General features: G+C 44.4%; 1 protein-coding gene across 1 annotated transcript in view; it reads right to left on the bottom strand.

The window, feature by feature from the left end:
- Positions 1-22886, bottom strand: part of LOC143816256 (merlin-like) — a 109692-nt gene that overhangs the window by 78375 nt on the left and 8431 nt on the right. The window contains exons 3-4 of the mRNA XM_077296421.1: positions 9726-9829; positions 1215-1340 (exon numbers count right to left, since the gene is read on the bottom strand). Of these exons, the coding sequence (XP_077152536.1) occupies positions 1215-1340; positions 9726-9815 (216 nt within the window). The 5' untranslated portion in view covers positions 9816-9829. The remainder of the gene's footprint in view (positions 1-1214; positions 1341-9725; positions 9830-22886) is intronic.

The following is a 22886-nucleotide window of genomic DNA, read 5'->3' as shown; positions in this document are numbered from 1 at the left end:
ATGGCTGATTTTGATCCAACTCATGGATCAAAATTGGACATGTTTCCTTTCTTTTAAACAGACCACTCTGTCTGAGGGAAAAATTGTATATGTGAACAGCTCCACAGACTATCATAGGTATGAGTGATATCTGAGAAAAACACGCTTAGCATTTTTACAAGAAAAACTGACGTTTGAATGAGCCCTAACTATTGCTGTTATGCCTAGTAAATACCTGACTCGTATTCTCTATTCTCAGGCTTTGCATCAGGCATAACACAGTGTATAGGTTTTCTCAGTTTCGATCTGACACATTCGTGGCATATCCATAGACCACACTGCCAATCTGTATCACACTCAGGAGCCACAATAACGAACGATCACATCTGAGATATTTACAGTATATGCCATAGATGTCTGAGAGGTGGGCATTTTTGCTCTGGATATGAGATTGTGGAGAGAAGAAAATGTTTATGGCTCTCTCCATTGTAGTTTCTAGAAGTTGTGAAACATACTCAGACTTCTACTCTCTGAACTTCACAGGGAAGGAGAGAATCCATATTCTCCCTATATGCCTAAGCCGTAAACCCCAACCTAACTGACATATGGCATGTACTGCAAATGTCTGTTAAAATAATCCCTATAATTTGTTTTTGTGGTCCCTGGAAGTAGTATAGTTTGGCGGCGTGGTCTATGGACCAGAAAACAATTGTGCGCTCCTGCCATATAATCATTTTATAACCATCTCCATTGTCACAGCAATTGGCGGCACCCTACATGAGGTAATTATTTTTCAGTTCCCCCCAAAAAATGATCGAAGCATCCACATCCATGCTAAGTCCCCCTTTCTATCACCAGTGTTGGCAGAAAAAGGTAATGGGAATGCTAAATTTGAACATGTCTTGTGCTTTGTTACCTCAAGAGATAAGCTAAGCCATACAAATACTGTATAGATGAAACTAAGGAATGCTGGACAGTAGCAGGATGTCAGCGTGCTTAGTGAAAATATCATGTCAAAATAAGAGTGATACCCCTGCAACCGAGAAGCCAGACATAGGTGACAGGATATGGACAGTCGGAAAATACGAAGGAGAAAAAACGAAGAGGAAAAAGTCAACCATACAGTCCAGGTGTAATATGATGAAATTATAATTTAATAAACTAATTTTGATTTTTCATCATATTACATCTGGACTGTATAAATACTGTATAGAGTATATGTCTCATTTTGTTACCTTTTTATCCAGCTTCAGCCAGGTGTCCACCCCACTTGCCATATATTGGAGGCCAAAAAACCAAGTCTCTTTCAGCACCAGATGTTGGCACACCAACTCAAATAGGTCTTTCCCCTTCCAGTCCATCTAAGAATAAAACAAGCTATTTAGTATGACAGAAAAAAATCGCTGTCCTTCATAAAATTTAACATGTTATCGAACTCAGTTGCAAATCTAGCGACAATGTTTTTCTCTGTGTCTTGTTCCCTCCTGGTCCTTTTCTCTCTCTCCAGGTCTTTTTCTCTCCGGTTCTAAGTGGGCCCCTTTTTATAATGTTCATGATGTACTAACGCTTCCCAACTGTCCCGGATCCAGCAAGATGTTCCCGATTCGGGAAGCTATCCCAAGAAGTTTGCAGCATGTCCACTATTCCGGCTGAGTCCTCTGCACCATCTAGGAGTAAAAATATACAAATGTCCCCAGAACCATAAGGGGCAGAAGGATCATATATATCCACTGATACAGTAACTAGAATAATGTTTGCATGGTTGCAATAAGTTGTGTAGAAGGACAATTATGCAGGGGAGCAATTGGTTTGGTGCTAAAGTTACGTTTTATCACAAGCTGAACCGAATATTCAGCTTTCGGGAAAACAGAGATAACCAAGAGGTGATGACTAAGTGGTAACCAGAATATGTCCATCTATAACTTCATCTGCTCCAGCTGAGTGCCTCCTCCTGGTTTTATGCATGAAATATAATAAATGGAGTTATATTGCTACATTGGTGATCAAGAGAGGCTGTACTGGGCCATCGGCCCCTTTAAGGGAGGCCGACATGACAAGGAGACGTGGGAATACAGGAGCAAATAAGGTTTGAAAGAAATTAAGGGGTGAATAGCAATTTGAGTTGGAGTGATGAGGTCACAGGGGGGAGGGGGCAGAGGCGGGCTTTAGGGGACAGTATAAAAAGGGGAAGCCATATTAGTGGGGCATCCATTTTGGGTACCCACTGGTTAAGTTACAAAGCTTAGTGGTACCTGGTGTAGATGGAGGTTGAGGCCTTGCTCCAACGCTTGAGGGATGCGGCAGGCACTTAAGGAATAGAATGGCTGCAGACATCTATCAGCAGCCTGTTGCAGGGGTCAGCGGTGGGAGCTTCTCAGGCTCCATCAGATGGCAGACGGCCATGGAGATCCAGGCCTCTGGCGCGCCTGAGTCCAGATGCCATCCCCCGGGCCTGACGCCGAGTAAGGAGCCCCTCCAGGGACCCTCTGGTTTCTGATGCAGGCCGCAGGCGCCTCGTCAGAGTGCCAGGAGGAATCCAACGAGATGGCGGGGCTTACAGCGGGGGAGGTGTCGGCCTCCCTCGTTTCGGTGAGTGACCAGCAGAGGATGTCGAGCCCCGGGATGGAGGGCGCCTGCGCGGCAGCAGGGCCTGCTCTGAGGAGGAGAGCGGGAATCGTGGAGGTGGGGGTCTTATCGGGCGGCCCCTCAGCGCAGGGAAAACAATGTGCGGCAGCCAACCGGCTCAGGTTTCAGTGCGTTGCAAGAAGCAGCGCTGGATGGAAGGCAGCAGCCAAGATCAGGACCAAGGGGTGGGTCGGCTCATATGTCCTATGTGGGATTCGGGCAGCAATCGGCTGCCTCGGTCAGCAATTCCGCACACCCGACACAGGCGACAAGGGGATCATCCCCTCCCCGGGAGCACAGTGTGACGGGAGTCACAGCCAGCACAGCAACAGCTTCATGGGTCCCTGGTAAGGCAGCCACAGCATCAGCTGAAGGGATTCGGCAGCTTGGCATACAGGAAGACCCTGAAGCTATGGAGAGAGCAGAAGATCGATCCAGGAGTGGAACAGGACAACTTCACCAGGAGTCAGGATCTGCGGCTGGTGGGTTCACAGCACCCAGGCAGCCAGGTGAGAGTGAAAATGTTTTTCCTTTCAATCCCTGCTTACCTTTTGTGGGTATGAGTCAGGAAGCGTTTTCTGGGGGAGTAAGCGGGGGCATGGGTTTAATATTACATGGTATTAGGGATTTAGCCATATTGTTGGGGTCTGGGGGTGTTCAAGGGGGGCTTCTCTGTCAGCTGCAAGGCTGGGGGATTCAAGTTCGTTTATGGGTGTCAGGAGCCCTGTTGGAACTAGGGGAACTTCGAGTAATTTAGCTAGTGATACTTGCGGTACTCCCTCTTTGGTGGGTGGGGGTATGGTATCCGGGGCTACTACTGTTGTGGATGATTCGGCGAGTACTAGCCAGATTGTGGGAACGGGTGGCAAAAAAGAGAAAGAAGATGCGGTACGTCTAGATGACGCAGCAAAGGGGGAAGTGTATGTATGTTTTGAGGGTCCGTTGGGGGCTCATTTAAAACAAGAGGTGAGAGAAAAAATATGGAAAGGGGAATATATAGAGATATTTTCTTTGTTGCCATTAGAGCGTTTTAATCTTGATAGGGTTAGGAGGGAGGATTCTAAGAAGGAAGATGAGTAAAGGAGGAGGCATCGATTGATCCCTAGAACTTTCTCTAATTGGTTACAAGCGTTCGCTATTCTGGCTAGTGTAATTGGGGAGAAGGCCCCTGAGAATTGTTCAGGTCTTTTTTGTTATATGGACGCTATAGGCAAGGCTTACAGGGTTTATGGGGGGGGGTCAAGGGTGGTTGAGATATGATGAACAGTTTCGTCAGCGCAAGGCGGTTCGACCAAGTATTAGATGGTATCACAAGGATATAGCCTTGTGGATGAGTGTGATGGTTCCATCTAAGGCAAGTCAAGGCAGTCAGCCCTTTCAAGGGGGCACTGGGGGTTCAGGACAGTCAGGACACTCAGTGGCTATGCAAAAAGGACTGTGTTTTGCATTCAATGAGGGAAACTGTAGATTTGGGGAAAATGTAAATTCAAACATGAATGTTCAGTTTGTGGGGGCACACACTGGGCAACAAAATGTTTTAGAGGGTGCAGGCAGAAGGGAGGAGATACAATAGAAAAAAGGGGAGACCCCAGTACGACTGTATGAGATGGAGGTATATCTAAATAGGTATCCTGACGTGGCAGCAGTGTTTCTATTGAAGGATGGGTTTAAGGAGGGTTTTAGAATTCCGTTTCTTGAACAAGAAGTTAGGTTGTCAAAAAATAATTTAAAGTCGGCTTTACAGTTTCCGGATGTGGTTTCTGAAAAGTTACAAAAGGAGGTCACCTTGGGTAGAATGGCTGGTCCGTTCAGTGGCACCCCTCAGTAATTTGAGGGTATCTCCACTTGGTGTAGTTCCAAAGAAAAAGCCCAATAATTTCAGACTAATCTATCATTTATCATTTCCAAAGGCGTCGTCGATGGGATCGACCCCCAGTTGTGTTCGGTCTTGTATACGACGTTTGATGCAGCCATGGATTGGGTCAGGTTATGCAGAAAAGGGGCATTGCTAGCAAAAATGGATATTGAAGCTGCATTTGATTATTGCTAGTAAATCCGGAGAGCATGCATTTATTGGGTTGTTTTTGGGATGGGGGATTTTTTTGTGGATCGTTGTCTCCCTATGGGATGTTCTCTTTCGTGTGCTTATTTAGAAACCTTTAGTACATTTTTGGAGTGGGTGGTTAAGGACGTATCTGGTTTGAATTCTTGTACCCATTATCTTGATGACTTTTTATTCATTGGTCTGGCTCAGGCAGCTGATTGTTCAATTTTACTGCATACTATGGAGAGAATGTCAAAAAAGTTTGGGATTCCGTTAACGGCTGATAAGACAGTTGGGCCAGTTGTTTCTTTGAGTTTTTTAGGCATCGAGATTGACACGTTGGCAATGCATTGTAGATTGCCTGAAGAAAAGGTGTTGGCTTTGAAGGAAGAGGTGGGAAAAGCGGCAAGTTCACGGAAATTAACTCTGAAGGAGATACAGTCTTTATTAGGCAAACTGAATAAAGGATCTTGCTGATGGGGAGTGCTCTTAGTCGGTGGCTATCGTTGGCAATGGCGGGGGTGAAATCTCCTTTGCATTTTATCAGACTTAAAAAAGAGATGAGAAAAGATTTGAAGGTGTGGGCACATTTTCTGGAAGAGTATAACGGTCGTTCCATTTGGATTTGGCCAGTTGTGGATGCCGATGTTTTTTGTTTTTTTTCATCAGTGTGGATGAAAAGCGAGGTTTTGGGCTTTACTTTCAAGGAAATTGGATGGGGTCAAATTGGCCTCGGGCTAGAGTTGGGTTTATTGGCAAACCACATTTTACTTCAGTTGTTTCTCAGAGTCGTAGAATTGTCACAGTGGGGGAAAATGGTACAGAATAGGAAGATCTGTTTTCTTTGCGAGCATACGGGTGCGGTGACGGCCATAAATACATTATCCGCTGCGTCACTGGCAGTTGTAAAAATACTGCAGCACTTGGTGTTTTTGGGTTTAAAATTTAGTTTATGGATTGTGGCGGATGTTGGGGTTGGCATTTTTAATCCTGTTGCTGGTTCTCTTTTTCATTCACAGTGGGATCAGCCTTCGGAGTCGGACTCATGGGGCATGGAAAGTCCAGCGGAATTATGGAAACTGCCCTGCGGGCCGTAAGGGAACTGTTTTCGACGTCACTGTCGGATAGGTCTGGGAAGCAATATGGCCAAGCTTCGAGTATGTGGGAGGTTTGGAGGGCGTCATTAAGTGCGGATATTGAAGACGAGAGTAAATTGTTGTTGTTAATGGGTTATGGCTGGGAATCAGGTTGGTCTGTGTCAAAGTTGGATAAGTTTTTAGCGGGTTTATAATTTGGTTTTAAGATTAGAGGTGCTACAGACGAAACCAAATCATTTTTAGTGCGGCAAGTGGTTAGGGGCATAAAAAGAGGACGGAAGGCAGTGGATAGTAGACGGCCAGTTTCATATGAAGTATTATTAGTGATTGGTAGGCAACTAGCAGGTATATGTTCTTCCGCATGGGAATTGATTTGTTTAGCGCAGCTTTTGCTTTGGCGTTCTTCGGGGCCTTTCGTTTAGGGGAACTAATTAGTCCATCAAGGTCAAAAAGAGTAGGCCTATTGAGGGAAGACGTGGACGTCTATGTCGATAAGGTTGTGGTGTTCTTTCGTTCCTCTAAAACAGATGTGATTGGTAAAGGTTGTAGAGTGGTATTGTTTGGAGTTTGCGGTTCTCCTTTGTGTCCGGTGGTTTGCGTGAGTAACTTTATGAAGCATGGGGGGTCATTAAGGGACCCCTTGTTGGTACACGAGGACAGCTCTTTTCTGTCTCGATACCAGTTTATAGCGGTATTCAGACGTTGTTTGGAATCAGGGGGCATCCCAGCCACAGATTATGGCGGTCATTCTTTCAGGATTGGGGCAGTGACAGTAGCTGCTAGATTAGGCTTGAGGAGGTTGTGAAGAGGATTGGGAATCAGAGAGATTTCAGTCATATGTTCGTCCAAATATGGTTTGAGATTTAGCGGCTGTATGTTTCTAAGTTGCAGTCTTAAATAGGGTTTTGTTTTTTCCCTTTTCTTTTTCTATTTCAGAGCATCATCAACGGTTAATTTGGAAAATGGGACATTCATTAGTCTGCTGGGCGGGGTTGAGGGCAGCAGTGCGCCCAGCTGGGCGACAATTGTGTTTTCCTCAGGAATCAGCGACCCTGCGGTGGATTGGTAAAAGAGGAATGGTTTGGGGGCAATTCTTACCTGAATTTCATCGTTTTGTTGGGTTGGACCGGGTTCCTGATTATAGTTGTTATACATTTAGGAGGGAATGATCTAGGCAAGAGGCCCTGTAGAGAGTTAATAAAAGACATTAAGTTTGAAATGTTGAGGCTATGGGTGATGTTTCCAAAAGTTGTGGTAATTTGGTCTGATATTGTGCCGTGGAAGGTCTGGCGAGGAGCGAGATCGGTGATAGGGATTAATAAAGTGAGAATAAAAGTGAATAAGGCGGTTTCTCGCTTTATGGGGATGAATGGTGCAGTGGTTGTACATCATGTGGATTTGGAATCAGGTGAGGGAGGTTTTTGGAGAGCGGATGGCGTCCATTTAAACGCGGTAGGCACGGATATGTGGTGCTTGGCCATACAAGAAGGCATCGAGACGGCTTTAAAAGTATGGAGGGACATAAATGTTTGAGGGGTCAGAACATTTATGTTGGGGGTGTGGGGGGGAAGGTCCTCGCAGTTGGTGAAAATGGAAATGGTGGATTCGTGGGAGGATCTCACGAGGTCCTTGACTCCCCTGGGTGAATTTCGGATGGACGGGGTCTGTTCTATCCTATGGAAGGGTTAATCAAGGGACCCATAAATGGGTCAGTGGTTTGGCCAGGTTGGTTGTTATCTGCCCCCGAGCTCGTGTATGGCGGCTGGGTGTAAGACTTGACCTGGGGCCATGGTGGGCTTTTGGATATTTTGGCTTATGCATTTTTGGGGCTTCGAGGACCATCCCTTTTCCAGACTTTACTGTTAAACTGTTTTAATAAATGTTAATAAAAGGCTGCTGTGGCCATTTAATCCAATTTAAGTTGTAATGTTTTTATTTGGGGATGGTCACTGTAACAAGTATTTTGGGGGGATCGTGTGAGGTGAAGGGTTAAGAAATAAATTAAGTAGCATCTGAAGCTACTATGAGTCATGGAAACCCTTCTGTCATGTATCTGGTCTGGAATATACAAGTGGTGACCAGATTCTCCTGCCCTGCTCAATATCTGCTGGGTGCTGTACACAAGCCCAACAAACATCATACCTTGTACATGGGGGCATTATACTGTACGAGGAATGCACTGTGGGGACATCATACTGTGGGCTCCACATTGCATGTCTCTCTTTCCTCTTTTTCACAGTTCAGAGAGATGACACAACATAAGATAACAGATTTTGCAGTAAATTTAATTTTGTCATACCCAATTATCCTTGATATCCTGCCATGCATTAGATCAATACTATTAGAATGTAAAAATGTCACAAAGCATTCAAGGAAATGCAGATCCTTATTTTTCAAATCTTAACAATTTTTCAGACACCAAGACCAACACTTAGGTTGGGGGCAGAAAAGTCAGTCTGTACACGTTAAGTCTCATTAACCCAGAATTAAGGAGGTTCGTCAGCCCAAAAAGGGACCATCAGTCAAGTGATAATTTAGAGTAAATGACAATAGGAGGATCCAATGTTAATAAAATAAGAGCAAAAACTGCCCACTTTTGCCAGGGTGACAGGTTGTCTAGAAATACCATATAATTAATCAGATGAAAAAATCGTGTTGCAACAAAGAGCAAAAAATAGTCCGATTTCCATCTAAAATCCACAAATGGCTGGGCTGCCTTTTGTCAGTACTGCTTCAGGTTTTCTGCTAACATACTGTACTTGGACATATTTGTCATGTCTGGTCACGCTTCCTCCCAGCACAATAAGTGAATCTTTAGATTTTGGTTGTTAGTCTTTTTTATGTGGTATAACAATTCTGTCAGCGAATAACTAATTTAAGCCACGGATCAGAGTGAAAGCATAATGCTGTTATTTCATTAGAACTATGACGTTCCCTCAGGGCCTGTCAGTTGTGCCAACATGCAACTTTCTACAAGACAACAAGAGTACAAGTTTTTACAGGTTGCGAGGTATTAGTCATGGAGGGAAAGTTGGGATGTAACATTTCCGATGTCAGTGACAGCGCTGTGCAATCCTCACCCAGGTAACACACAGGATATGAACAATGAGCGGATTCTGCTCTGGAAGACATGCTTACCATCACCAAGTCATAAAGGAGAAATCACGCTATGGATGACCTATCCTATTAATCAAAGGCCTACTGTGTGCCCGGACAACCCTTTTAACAACTTCACCCTGAAGCCTGTTTTCACCTTCCTGACCAGGCCAATAGTTAAGACACTGTGACACAAAATGACACAATGAATGAGAATTAGTAGAAAAAGCTTTTTCCCGAGTATTGGCTCATTTATCATTAACTGCATCTTTAACATGGTTACAAAATGTGCAAACAGGAATGTGCTGCAGATAATATGCAAACTGAGAAAGACCGGTCATCCCCAAAATGTTTGCATCATGCCTAGTAAAAGGGCTTGACTTGTTATATCATTGATGCATATTATGGGCACAAAACTGTCCACATGAAAGGACCCTAAAAACTTACTGTGATTTTGTAATGTCACACTTATGTAGTATCTTTTAAAAGAAGAGCACTAGTGCCCAAAATAGAGATGGCAACGTTCCCTGAATTTTATAGATTGGACACTGAAAAGATGCAATCGGCCGAAGATGAAGGGCAATCAAAAGTTTTATCATTTACTGCTAATCGGTCTGGGTCATTCAGTAAAGAACCAACTCAATGCCAAGGCCAATTCTAGGCATTATCCCCTTGTTTGTTATGGTTCCCATGCACATGAGATAATGGTTGGTCGGTCGGCCAAACAAGACAATGATCTGTCCCGCCATCCACTCCTATATAAGTGAGCGCTCAGCTCGGCCATCTGATGGGAAGGGGAGTCAGGATGTCCCCATACGTATGTTACTCCGTGGCCTTCCTTAAATGTTATCATTAATATTATTGTATAAAATGGTAACACTAACCTCACAGTTTAACTCCATTTCTGATTCCATCGTTACAACCTTCACTTTCAAAGTCCTCTGCTGCTTCTTCTTCAGACTCCGGATGGACATAGCTTATGGTGTAGCTGCAATTTGGAGAAAAATATCAATAGTTAAGGATAAAAATATTATTAAATATAAAATTAGCAATATTTAACCTCACTTTTCACTTCACACAGAGGGCGAGTTCACAGTTTATGTATTTCTTACGTTTTGGCCACAAGTTACTGCGATTGCTATGGGGTCATGTCTATAAACAAACACAATGGTTATGACAATGACAGCTTTTACGCTAAGGGCTCACGAGCGTACACATGGGATGAGTGCTATGTGGTGTTAAATCGGGTAGCACTAGGCCCAATGTTATACTACGGCGCAGTGCTGATCACAGTTTTTTTTCTCATGCTGATTTGGCATTAGAAAACAATCATAGCATGCTGCGGGGGCATCTGAGAATCAGATCACATGCACCCATACAAGCCTATGGGTGCGTGGAAAACACCGGAGTGCACTCGGATGACATCTGAGTGCACTCTGATTTCTGCTGACTCAGACAATGGAGAAGATAGCGAAATCGTGCTCTCCATCTTCTTCTCACCTGTGCTACGATTCTCTCATCAGAGAGAATCAGATCACACTAAGCTGTCACTCTGATCAGAGTTTGGTCCGATTGTCACTTACTTCTCACACCAGCCTTGATTCTCTCATTCGAAAGAATCAGATCAATTATCTAAGCAGTGTAAAATGAAGACATTGGGCTTTCTAGAACATGTTGTAAAATGTTCTTATTTTTTATAATACACATTTTGGACTAAAGTTGATTGAAGGTGGAGGCTCAATTAAAAGTTTAACAGCTTTGCATTAAGCACAGATCATATGTGCATGCAATGTTTCTGGCCAAGCCTATAAACTAGGTAACAATAAATGACTAAACAACCAGTAGAAAGCATGTCAGTAATGTCATACAGCATTCCGACAGTGTTCTTACAATGAATCAGAAGACGAAAATTATTCAAGGGTGAAATGTCACTCAGTACTGCAAGTGACAAAACACCCTGAAACTACTTTAAGAATATACAGCTTTTGATATTGGACTGAACATTACATTATTTCAAGAAAGTCTGGTGGCTCTGTATCTTAGGCCGGTTTCACATTTGCGGTTGTGTCCGCAGCATTTCTTCCGCAAATATCCGCGTTGTGTTTTCCTATATTTAACATTAGGGACGCATGAGTCTGCGATCGGTTGCGTTTTGCCGCGTTTGACGACGCATGTGTTGTTTCGTCTGCGGTTTGGCGCGGTAAACGCAACATGTAGTAATTTTAGAGGCGTCAATTTGCCACCTAGAAACGTATGCGGTTGTTAGCGCAAGGAATGCGGCAAAAAAAGCATTACTATCTATGGGAACGCATGCGTACACATGTCTTTTGCGTACGCATGCGTTTGATGCGCTTGCGTACTTCGGACTGCGCATGCCCATTAAAAACACACCCTCCTGGAAATATCAAACGCATGCGCATAAAAAGCGCAAACACATGTAAAAAGGCATGCAAACGCTGCGTTTTTTTTGACCATCAAGCTTGATATGCTGCGGATTCTAACGCAAATGTGAAAGTAGCCTTACCTGATACTCTTAGCCATTTAAAGGTTTTTTTTCTAGACTTTGATTTTGTGGTCTATCCTTAGAACAAACCAGCAGGACCAAATAATATCACATCAATGGACGCAACTGCCTCAAAATCTGCCTGATAAACACTGACGGCGGCTTTTCATCATTTCAGAAGACCCCTTTACAGACACAGCAATTTTCTTTTTAGCACTACATTATAAAGTCCATAGCTTTTAAGTCTTCTGTTGACATATCTTATTTTTTGCAGTATTGTATCTTAAGTGCCAACCTTTGGCATCCTTTTTCGGGGGACACTTTTGTTTTTATACCCTTCACAGTGCAGGAAAAATGACATGATAAAGGGGTTGTCCAGTGTCTTTACTTTTTTTTTTTTGCCAAAAACTTAACATGGTAACAAAAAAAATAACAAAGGGACTAAAAGTAACCTTATAGGTCCCCTGTGCTCTGCTGCAGCTTCTCGGATTACAGGTTAGTCTTTTAGCTTACCACACCGAAAAACATACTCAACTTCTGGAATTCATATTAAGACTTGCATCTTTATATATTCTTTTAAGCCATCTGTTTCATGCCTAGTGCCGGATATAAGTAACGCAAAGCATTGCCACAGGTTATATGGCATTTACTTAGCTTCACCAGCAGTGTTTCATTGATCAGAGTGTTACATTAAACCAGACTGACGCTATATCCGATATTTGACATGCTGTTCTTTACTTATATTAGGCTTTAATAGCACAGTTTATTTTTGTTTTTGTACTTTTAAAAATGTTATGATTTTCAAGAAATGCAACAAGTATTGTTATGGTGTTATTTATATATAAATAGACCTCGCCCTATCCTGGATCTCCTCATACCTTTCCAACGGCACATTCAGCGTCTCCCACTCCCACACTACCTCTTCATCCCACCCTCTCTCTGTTGGAGTCCCCCAAGGCTCTGTTCTAGGATCCCTACTCTTCTCAATCTATACACTTAAGGTACCTTCACACTGAACAACTTAACAACGATATCGCTAGCGATCCGTGACGTTGCAGCGTCCTGGATAGGGATATCGTTGTGTTTGACACGCAGCAGCGATCTGGATCCTGCTGTGATGTCGTTCGTCGGAGCTAGGAGGCCAGCACCTTATTTCGTCGCTGGATCGGTGTGTGTGACACCGATCCAGCGATGTCTTCACTGGTAACCAGGGTAAACATCGGGTTACTAAGCGCAGGGCCGCGCTTAGTAACCCGATATTTACCTTGGTTACCAGCGTAAAAGTAAAAAACAAAACAAAACACTACATACTTACATTCCGCTGTCTGTCCCCCGGCGCTGTGCTTCTCTGCACTGTGTAAGTGCCAGCCGGAAAGCAGGGCACAGCGGTGACGTCACCGCTCTGCTTTCCGGCCGCTGTGCTTACACAGTGCAGAGAAGCAGAACGCCGGGGGACAGACAGCGGAAGGTAAGTATGTAGTGTTTGGTTTATTTTACTTTTACGCTGGTAACCAAGGTAAATATCGGGTTACTAAGCGCGGCCCTGCGCTTAGTAACCCAATGTTTACCCTGGTTACCCAGGGACCTCGGCATCGTTGGTCGCTGGAGAGCTGTCTGTGTGACAGCTCTCCAGCGACCAAACAGTGACGCTGCAGCGATCGGGATCGTTGTCTGGATCGCTGCAGCATCGTTAAATGTGACGGTACCTTTAGCCTGGAACAACTCATAAAGTCCCATGGACTCCAGTACCACCTCTATGCTGATGACACTCAGATCTACCTCTCTGGCCCAGACGTCACCGCTCTGCTGTCCAGAATCCCAGAGTGTCTATCAGCCATATCTTCCTTCTCCTCTCGCTTCCTCAAACTCAATGTGGACAAATCTGAACTCATCATCTTTCCTCCATCTCATAGATCTTCCTTACCTGACCTATCTATCGCAATTAACGACATCACGCTTTCCCCCGTACCGGAAGTCCGCTGCCTCGGAGTAACCCTTGACTTTGCCCTGTCCTTCAAACCACGCATCCAAGCTCTTTCCACCTCCTGTCGCCTCCAGCTCAAAAATATCTCCAGAATCCGTCCTTTCCTCAACCGTCAATCTACTAAAATGCTTGTGCATGCCCTCGTCATCTCCAGCCTTGATTACTGCAACATCCTTTTCTGTGGCCTCCCTGCTAACACCCTTGCACCTCTCCAGTCCATCCTTAACTCCGCTGCCCGACTAATTCATGTCTCTCCTCGCTACTCCTCTGCTTCCAAAATCTGCAAATCTCTTCACTGGCTCCCATTCCCTCAGCGTATCCAGTTCAAATTACTAATACGGACCTACAAAGCCATCCATAACCTGTCTCCTCCATATATCTCTGAACTAATCTCCCGATATCGTCCCTCACGTAATCTCCGGTCCTCCCAAGACCTCCTTCTCTCCTCCACACTTATTCGCTCCTCACACAACTGCCTCCAAGATTTCTCCCGAATATCCCCCATGCTTTGGAATTCTTTGCCCCAACACGTCCGACTATCAACCACATTCGGATGCTTCAGACGGAACCTGAAAACCCACCTCTTCAGGAAAGCCTATAGCCTTCACTGACCCCGCTGCCTCCTCATCACTACCAGAGCTACCACCTCACCAACACCGGAGCTGCTGCAACCCTCAACCTATTGTCACCTTCCCCACCATCATGTAGAATATAAGCCTGCAAGGTCAGGGTCCTCGCCCCTCTGTATCAGTCTGTCATTGTTACTTTACTTACTGTAAGTGATATCTGTAATTTATATGTAACACCTTCTCATGTACAGCACCATGGAATCAATGGTGCTATATAAATAAATAATAATATATATATATATATATCCATATATTATATATTATATATACCGTACCTTTTTTATATATTCTTTTCATATAGACAAGCCAATGGGAAAACACATGATAAAAATGCCACACCAAGAGTATGCTGCATTTGCAGAATAAACTAATGGGACCCCCAAAATTTACCAAAAGGATGACAAAAACAACACAAAAAAGCACTGTCCTAAATGCACTTCATTTTTCCCAGCCATCTTCTGTCTGTAGCATCTTTTTTGTCCATGAAAAATAAAAAAAAAGAAAAACAATTGCACATTTGTACAAAAAAAAGTGTGAAACCACTTTCAAAGGGTTTATTGCTGCGCTGCTCACTTCTGCATTGGGATGAGTGTCGCTGATGACGTTGTGTGGACAGGAGCCGGTTGGTGCATGTGCACAGTTGGCATGTATCATGTACTTGTCCTATTCATTAGGAATAGGATATGTGCACGATACCTAGCAACCATGCATCATCCATAATGGTAGGCACCTGCCGATGCAGTGCCATTGGTCCTACTCTTAGCCCTATGCAGAAGTGGGGGAAATACAGGACTCATCTGTTACTTCATGAGATGCAGAGAAGGCTGATAGGTGATGGTATCTGAATGTGCGGCTCCCATTGTGAAGGAGTTGTGATGCTGTGGAGGTGCTATGATGGTGTTGGCACAGAACCGAACACCCACCAAAGCATGACTACAATATTCTGCAGCAGCACTGTTGTGAATTCCGCTCTTGGGCTCCCTCCGGTGGTTGTAAGTGGCATTTTTGGGAGTTCTGCTCTTGGGCTCCCTCCGGTGGTTTTAAGTGGTACTGCTGCTCCTTGGATTTAGTAGTCAGCAGCTGCTTCCACTGATTGTCTTTCTGGCTCGACTATTTAGCCTGGTTCTATCCTTCAGCCTGGGCCAGTTGTCAATGGTTCCTGCTTGGATTCACATCTCTCTTGGATTTCCCTGATATTCTGACCAGTTCAGCAAAGATAAGTCCTTGCTTTGTTCTTTTGCTTTCCACTTGTAAGTTCAGCACATTCTATGTTTTTTCTAGTCCAGCTTGTCAGTATGGATTTATTCAGTTAAGCTGGAAGCTCTGGGAAGCAGATTTACCCTCCGCACCTTTAGTCAGGTGTGGAGATTTTTGGAAACTCTGTGGTGGATTTTTCTAGTTTTTAATACTGACCGCACAGTATTCTGTCCTGTTCTATCTATCTAGCTAGATTGGCCTCCTTTGCTACATCCTAGTTTCATTCTGTGTATGTCATTTCCCTCTCCACTCACAGTCAATATTTGTGGGGGGCTGTCTGTCCTTTGGGAATTTTCTCTGAGGCAAGATAGCTTTCCTGTTTCTATCTGTAGGGGTAGTTAGTCCTCCGGCTGTGACGAGGTGTCTAGGGAGTGACAGGAACATCCCACGGCTACTTCTAGTGTTGTGTTAAGCTCAGGAACTGCGGTCAGTACAGGTACCACCTCCTCCAGAGCACGTCCCATGTTGCTCCTAAACCACCAGTTCATAACAGTACAACTGGCCAAAAATGAATTAAATGCATCTCAAAAGAAGGAAAAAAGAAAAATTTTGAGCCATTTTTTTTTTCTGCAGTCTGTTTTGTCTTTTTTTTCCTCTTAATCTCTGGGTGGTTCAGGATTTTGGCGCTGGTATGGATGTTCAGGGTTTGTTTTCTCGTGTGGATCAACTTGCTGCAAGAGTACAGAGTATCCAAAATTATGTTGTCCAGACTCCGGCTTTAGAGCCTAAAATTCCTACTCCTGATTTGTTTTTTGGGGACAGATCCAAGTTTTTGAACTTTAAAAATAACTGCAAATTGTTTTTTGCTTTGAAACCCCGTTCCTCTGGTGATCCCATTCAGCAGGTTAAAATCGTCATCTCTCTGCTGCGTGGTGACCCTCAGGACTGGGCATTCTCCCTTGAATCAGGGGATCCGGCATTGCTTAATGTAGACGCATTTTTTCAAGCGCCCGGATTATTGTATGACGAACCTAATTCTGTGGATCATGCAGAAAAAACCTTGTTGGCCCTATGTCAGGGTCAGGAAGCGGCAGAATTATACTGCCAGAAATTTAGAAAATGGTCTGTGCTCACTAAATGGAATGAGGATGCTCTGGCAGCAATTTTCAGAAAGGGTCTTTCTGAAGCCCTTAAAGATGTTATGGTGGGGTTCCCCACGCCTGCTGGTTTGAGCAAATCTATGTCTCTAGCCATTCAGATTGATCAGCGCCTGCGCGAGCGCAAAGTTGTGCACCATATGGCAGTGTCCTCTGAGCGGAGTCCTGAGCCTATGCAATGTGATAGGATTTTGACTAGAGCAGAACGGCAGGGATTCAGACGTCAGAATGGGCTGTGTTTTTACTGTGGTGATTCTGCTCATGTTATTTCTGATTGCCCTAAGCGTACTAAGAGGGTCGCTAGGTCTGTTACCATCAGTACTGTACAGCCTAAATTTCTCTTATCTGTGACCCTGATTTGCTCATTATCGTCCTTTTCTGTCATGGCATTTGTGGATTCAGGCGCTGCCCTGAACTTAATGGACTTGGAATTCGCCAGGCGCTGTGCTTTTTCCTTGCAGCCTTTGCAGAGCCCTATTCCTTTGAGGGGGATTGATGCTACACCGTTGGCCAAGAATAAACCTCAGTATTGGACTCAGCTGACCATGTGCATGGCTCCAGCACATCAGGAACATTGCCGTTTTCTGGTGTTGCATAACTTGCATGATGTTGTTGTACTGGGTTTTCCATGGTTACAGGAACATAATCCGGTGCTAGATTGGAAATCTATGTCTGTGACTAGTTGGGGTTGTCAAGGGGTACATTGTGATGTTCCTTTGATGTCAATTTCCTCTTCCCCCTCTTCTGAAGTCCCTGAGTTTTTGTCGGATTTCCAGGATGTATTTGATGAGCCCAAGTCCAGTTCCCTTCCTCCACATAGGGACTGTGATTGTGCTATTAACTTGATTCCTGGCTGCAAGTTCCCTAAGGGCCGACTTTTCAATCTGTCTGTGCCAGAGCATGCCGCCATGCGGAGTTATGTCAAGGAGTCTTTGGAGAAGGGGCATATTCGGCCGTCTTCGTCACCATTGGGAGCGGGATTCTTTTTTGTTGCCAAGAAAGATGGCTCCTTGAGACCCTGTATTGATTATCGCCTTCTTAATAAGATCACGGTCAAATTCCAATACCCTTTACCTTTGCTTTCTGATTTGTTTGCTCGGATTAAGGGGGCTGGATGGTTTACTAAGATTGACCTTCGAGGGGCATATAATCTTGTTCGTATTAAACAGGGTGACGAATGGAAAACTGCATTTAATACGCCCGAAGGCCATTTTGAATACCTTGTGATGCCTTTCGGGCTTTCTAATGCTCCTTCTGTATTTCAGTCCTTCATGCATGATATTTTCCGCAATTATCTTGATAAATTCATGATTGTGTATTTGGATGATATTTTGATTTTTTCCGATGATTGGGAGTCTCATGTGAAGCAGGTCAGGATGGTATTCCAGATCCTTCGTGATAATGCTTTATTTGTGAAGGGGTCTAAGTGCCTATTTGGAGTTCAGAAGGTCTCTTTTTTGGGTTTTATTTTTTCTCCCTCGTCTATAGAAATGGATCCTGTTAAGGTCCAAGCCATTCATGACTGGATTCAACCCACATCGGTGAAGAGCCTTCAGAAATTTTTGGGCTTTGCTAATTTTATCGCCGTTTCATTGCCAACTTTTCCAGTGTGGTTAAGCCCCTGACCGATTTGACGAAGAAAGGCGCTGATGTGACGAATTTGTCCTCTGCGGCTGTTGAGGCCTTTCAGGAGCTTAAACGCCGATTTACTTCTGCCCCTGTGTTGCGTCAGCCAGATGTTTCTCTTCCTTTTCAGGTTGAGGTTGACGCTTCTGAGATTGGGGCAGGGGCCGATTTGTCTCAGAGGAATTCTGATGGTTCTTTGATGAAACCGTGTGCTTTTTTCTCCAGAAAGTTTTCGCCTGCGGAGCGCAATTATGACGTTGGTAATCGGGAGTTGTTGGCTATGAAGTGGGCATTTGAGGAGTGGCGACATTGGCTTGAGGGAGCCAAGCACCGCGTTGTGGTCTTGACCGATCATAAGAATCTGATTTACCTCGAGTCGGCCAAGCGGCTGAACCCTAGAAAGGCTCGATGGTCCCTGTTTTTCTCCCATTTTGATTTTGTGGTCTCGTATCTTCCGGGATCTAAGAATGTTAAGGCTGATGCCTTCTCTAGGAGTTTTTTGCCTGATTCTCCTGGAGTCCTTGAGCCGGTTGGCATTCTTAAAGAAGGGGTAATTCTTTCTGCCATCTCCCCTGATTTGCGGCGGGTGCATCAGGAATTTCAGGCTGATAAAACTGACCGCTGTCCTGTGGGGAAGCTGTTTGTTCCTGATAGATGGACTAGTAAGGTAATTTCTGAGGTTCATTGTTCAGTGTTGGCTGGTCATCCTGGGATTTTTGGTACCAGAGATTTGGTTGCTAGGTCCTTTTGGTGGCCTTCCTTGTCGCGGGATGTGCGTTCTTTTGTGCAGTCCTGTGGGACTTGTGCCCGGGCCAAGCCTTGCTGTTCCCGCGCTAGTGGGTTGCTTTTGCCTTTGCCGGTCCCTGAGAGGCCCTGGACGCATATTTCCATGGATTTTATTTCGGATCTTCCTGTTTCCCAGAAGATGTCTGTTATCTGGGTGGTTTGTGACCAGTTCTCTAAAATGGTCCATTTGGTACCTTTGCCTAAATTGCCTTCCTCCTCTGATTTGGTTCCATTGTTTTTTCAGCATGTGGTTCGTTTGCATGGCATTCCGGAGAATATTGTATCTGACAGAGGTTCCCAGTTTGTTTCTAGGTTTTGGCGGGCCTTTTGTGCTAGGATGGGCATTGATTTGTCTTTTTCTTCGGCGTTCCATCCTCAGACAAATGGCCAAACTGAGCGAACTAATCAGACCTTGGAAACCTATTTGAGAGGCTTTGTGTCTGCTGATCAGGATGATTGGGTGGCTTTCTTGCCGTTGGCCGAGTTTGCCCTTATTAATCGGGCTACTTTGGTTTCGCCTTTCTTTTGTAATTTTGGTTTTCATCCTCGTTTTTCTTCGGGGCAGGTTGAGCCTTCTGATTGTCCTGGTGTGGATTCTGTGGTGGACAGGTTACAGCAGATTTGGACTCATGTGGTAGACAATTTGACGTTGTCTCAGAAAAAGGCTCAACGTTTTGCTAACTGCCCCGGTGTTGGTTGAAGGGGAGTTGGAATATGTGGTGGAGAAAATTTTGGATTCTCGTTTTTCGAGGCAGAGGCTTCAGTATCTCGTCAAGTGGAAGGGTTATGGCCAGGAGGATAATTCTTGGGTTGTTGCCTCCGATGTCCATGCCGCCAATTTGGTTCGTGCCTTTCACTTGGCCCGTCCTGATCGACCTGGGGGCTCTGGTGAGGGTTCGGTGACCCCTCCTCAAGGGGGGGGGTACTGTTGTGAATTCCGCTCTTGGGCTCCCTCCGGTGGTTGTAAGTGGCATTTTTGGGAGTTCTGCTCTTGGGCTCCCTCCGGTGGTTTTAAGTGGTACTGCTGCTCCTTGGATTTAGTAGTCAGCAGCTGCTTCCACTGATTGTCTTTCTGGCTCGACTATTTAGCCTGGTTCTATCCTTCAGCCTGGGCCAGTTGTCAATGGTTCCTGCTTGGATTCACATCTCTCTTGGATTTCCCTGATATTCTGACCAGTTCAGCAAAGATAAGTCCTTGCTTTGTTCTTTTGCTTTCCACTTGTTGTGGACTTTATCGTTCAGCACATTCTATGTTTTTTCTAGTCCAGCTTGTCAGTATGGATTTATTCAGTTAAGCTGGAAGCTCTGGGAAGCAGATTTACCCTCCGCACCTTTAGTCAGGTGTGGAGATTTTTGGAAACTCTGTGGTGGATTTTTCTAGTTTTTAATACTGACCGCACAGTATTCTGTCCTGTTCTATCTATCTAGCTAGATTGGCCTCCTTTGCTACATCCTAGTTTCATTCTGTGTATGTCATTTCCCTCTCCACTCACAGTCAATATTTGTGGGGGGCTGTCTGTCCTTTGGGAATTTTCTCTGAGGCAAGATAGCTTTCCTGTTTCTATCTTTAGGGGTAGTTAGTCCTCCGGCTGTGACGAGGTGTCTAGGGAGTGACAGGAACATCCCACGGCTACTTCTAGTGTTGTGTTAAGCTCAGGAACTGCGGTCAGTACAGGTACCACCTCCTCCAGAGCACGTCCCATGTTGCTCCTAAACCACCAGTTCATAACACAGCACACCACCCCATATGGCTGCCCTGCACAATCATGGGCATCTATGACAATCTTCAAGCTTATGTGGCTGCATCCTACCTTGTGAGGCTACGTTCACATGATGAGCTTTAGGTGAATTTTTGACACTGCAGAAATTCTGCACCTATTATTTAATCTAGGCTACTTGCGTTTTTTCATTGTGTTTTTGGGTGCATTTTTTACTATGCTTTTTTATCACATTTTTAATGTTGCATTTTTTTGTCTACTGTTGGTATGTTATGTTTTAAATAAGCGGCTTTGTTTTTGATACTTCCTGTTATTTGACTTTTACAAAACTTTAGTGATATACTTGGGTGCGAATTACGTGCGTTTTTGATGCATTCCCGCTGCGGAAACGCATTAAAAATGCATGGGCATTTTTTTACCTGCGGATTTTCTTCATCTAATGCAAGCCTATGGGAAAATCTGAATATAACACTTTGTGTACCTGCAAGAGAAATTCACATTTCGGATTTGAAAAACGCACCGCAGGTCAGTTTACAATGAGTAAAAAAAGAGGCACAGAGGGCAGGAGATTTCTAAACATCCTATTCACTGTGCTGAAACTGTAAATTGCTGTGTTTTTTTTATACACAGCAAAAATATGCAGAGTCAAAAGCGCACTAAAAGCTTATCGTGGGAATGCAGGCTAAGAGTTCGCTCACACTTGTGTATAAAACGGATACCGTAAGTACAATCCGCAGAGCTGCTTATTTCTTCTCATCTGTAGTAGACATGAGAAAAAAATCTCAGCATGTTGCGATTTCACTCCGAAATTAGCATACTGATGGTGAATATAGCATCCGATTTTTTTTTTTTGCACTGTCCAATTGTGGAGTGAAGACCACGTTCACACATTCAGTATTTGATCAGTATTTTACTTCATATCTTAAAGCCAAAACCAGGAGTGGTTGATAAATACAGAAGTGGTGACGTGATTGTATTATACTTTTCCTCTGATTGTTCATCTCCTGGTTTATATAGAATATATACTGGATCATGTCCCACAGCCCAAGGGCGCAGCTGAGGAGGGGGTTGGTGTTTTTTTCCCTGGTGTTAGGTAGTACAAAATGTGAAAACCTATATCCATGCTCACTGTCCGACTGAACAACATGGTAGGAGGAGAGGATTCCGGTAGCAATGTTTAGTCTTCTAAAAGGGGCCAGACTAAGGCTGAATTTAGATGTCCGGTTTTAGTGTGTGAGAGATATCCAAGTTTTTCCCAGATAGCACCCGTACCTGTGATAGGCTATGGGGCCATTCAAGCGTCTGCAATTTTTAGCGAATTGAGCGGTCAGCGGAAAATCTCAGAGGCGTGTTTGATTTTGATCCGTGGGTCAGATTAAAATCAGCAATGCAAGTCTTTGGGTCCATGAAAAAAATCAGGCCGCACTTGGATGACACAGACTGTCAGAAAGGAGAAGGTAGAGAAACTTTTTTTTTCCCTTCACGTATGAGAAAAACTGATGACAACTGGACTGTGATCAAACTCTGGTAAAAAATTTGTTTTAGACCATTTCTCTCGGACGTGAGAAAAACAAACGTGTGAATGAGGCCTAAGGCAGACAGACCACTATTCATCTGGCCTGAACTCACCAGCCACATACAGCTCTGGCAAAAATTAAGAGACCACTGAACAGTTTTATAAAAATCAGCTTCTCTACATGTCTGACAGCCATTCCAGTGTCAGTTGAATTCCAACCAGAGGACACCTTATTCTACTTAATGTGCTTCTGATTAGGTGATGACCGGGAACCAAATCTTATTTAACAAAGGAAAGTATAAAAAAACCCTGCTGTGGTGTTCACAATCCTCTTGCAATAGGACAAGCTGGATGGCAAAACAAGTGCTTATAATATCCCAAAAGTAATAGGAAAGTAAAAGTAACTTTTAACCATGCCAAAAGAGTTGAGAAGAAAAGTCTTGAGTGAGGAAAAGAAGGGCTCAATTCTGGCTTTACTAGCAGAGGAACACAGTGAGCGTCATGCTGCCTCCATCCTTAAAATTTCTAATGCAGCAGTCCATTACAACAATGTCAAGCAGCAGACATTGGGGATAACAACGCTACAGACCGGCAGAGGGCGAAAACAACTCTCCACTGACCGTGATGACAGTCATCTTATTCAAATGTCACTCAGCAACTGCACGATGACATCAAGTGACCTACAAAAGGAATGGCAAATGGTAGCTGAGGTAAAGTGTACAGCAAGAACAGTCTATAACAGGCTCCTAGAGGCAGGGCTCAAGTCATGTAAATCTAGAGAAAAGCCTTTCATCAAAGAGGAGCCAGCCTGAAGTTTGACAAAGACCATAAGGATTGGACCAGAGGACCGGAGTAAGGTAATTGGGGCTGTGGGGTTACTCAGTACCTGGTCCGGTCGCTCTTAAAGGGGATGTCACGGTGGCTGCGAC

Source organism: Ranitomeya variabilis, chromosome 3 (genome assembly GCF_051348905.1).
Source record: "Ranitomeya variabilis isolate aRanVar5 chromosome 3, aRanVar5.hap1, whole genome shotgun sequence".
Taxonomy (NCBI): Eukaryota; Metazoa; Chordata; class Amphibia; order Anura; family Dendrobatidae; genus Ranitomeya; species Ranitomeya variabilis.
Note: the sequence above shows the minus strand (reverse complement) of the source record. Positions and strands in the feature narration are given on the sequence as shown.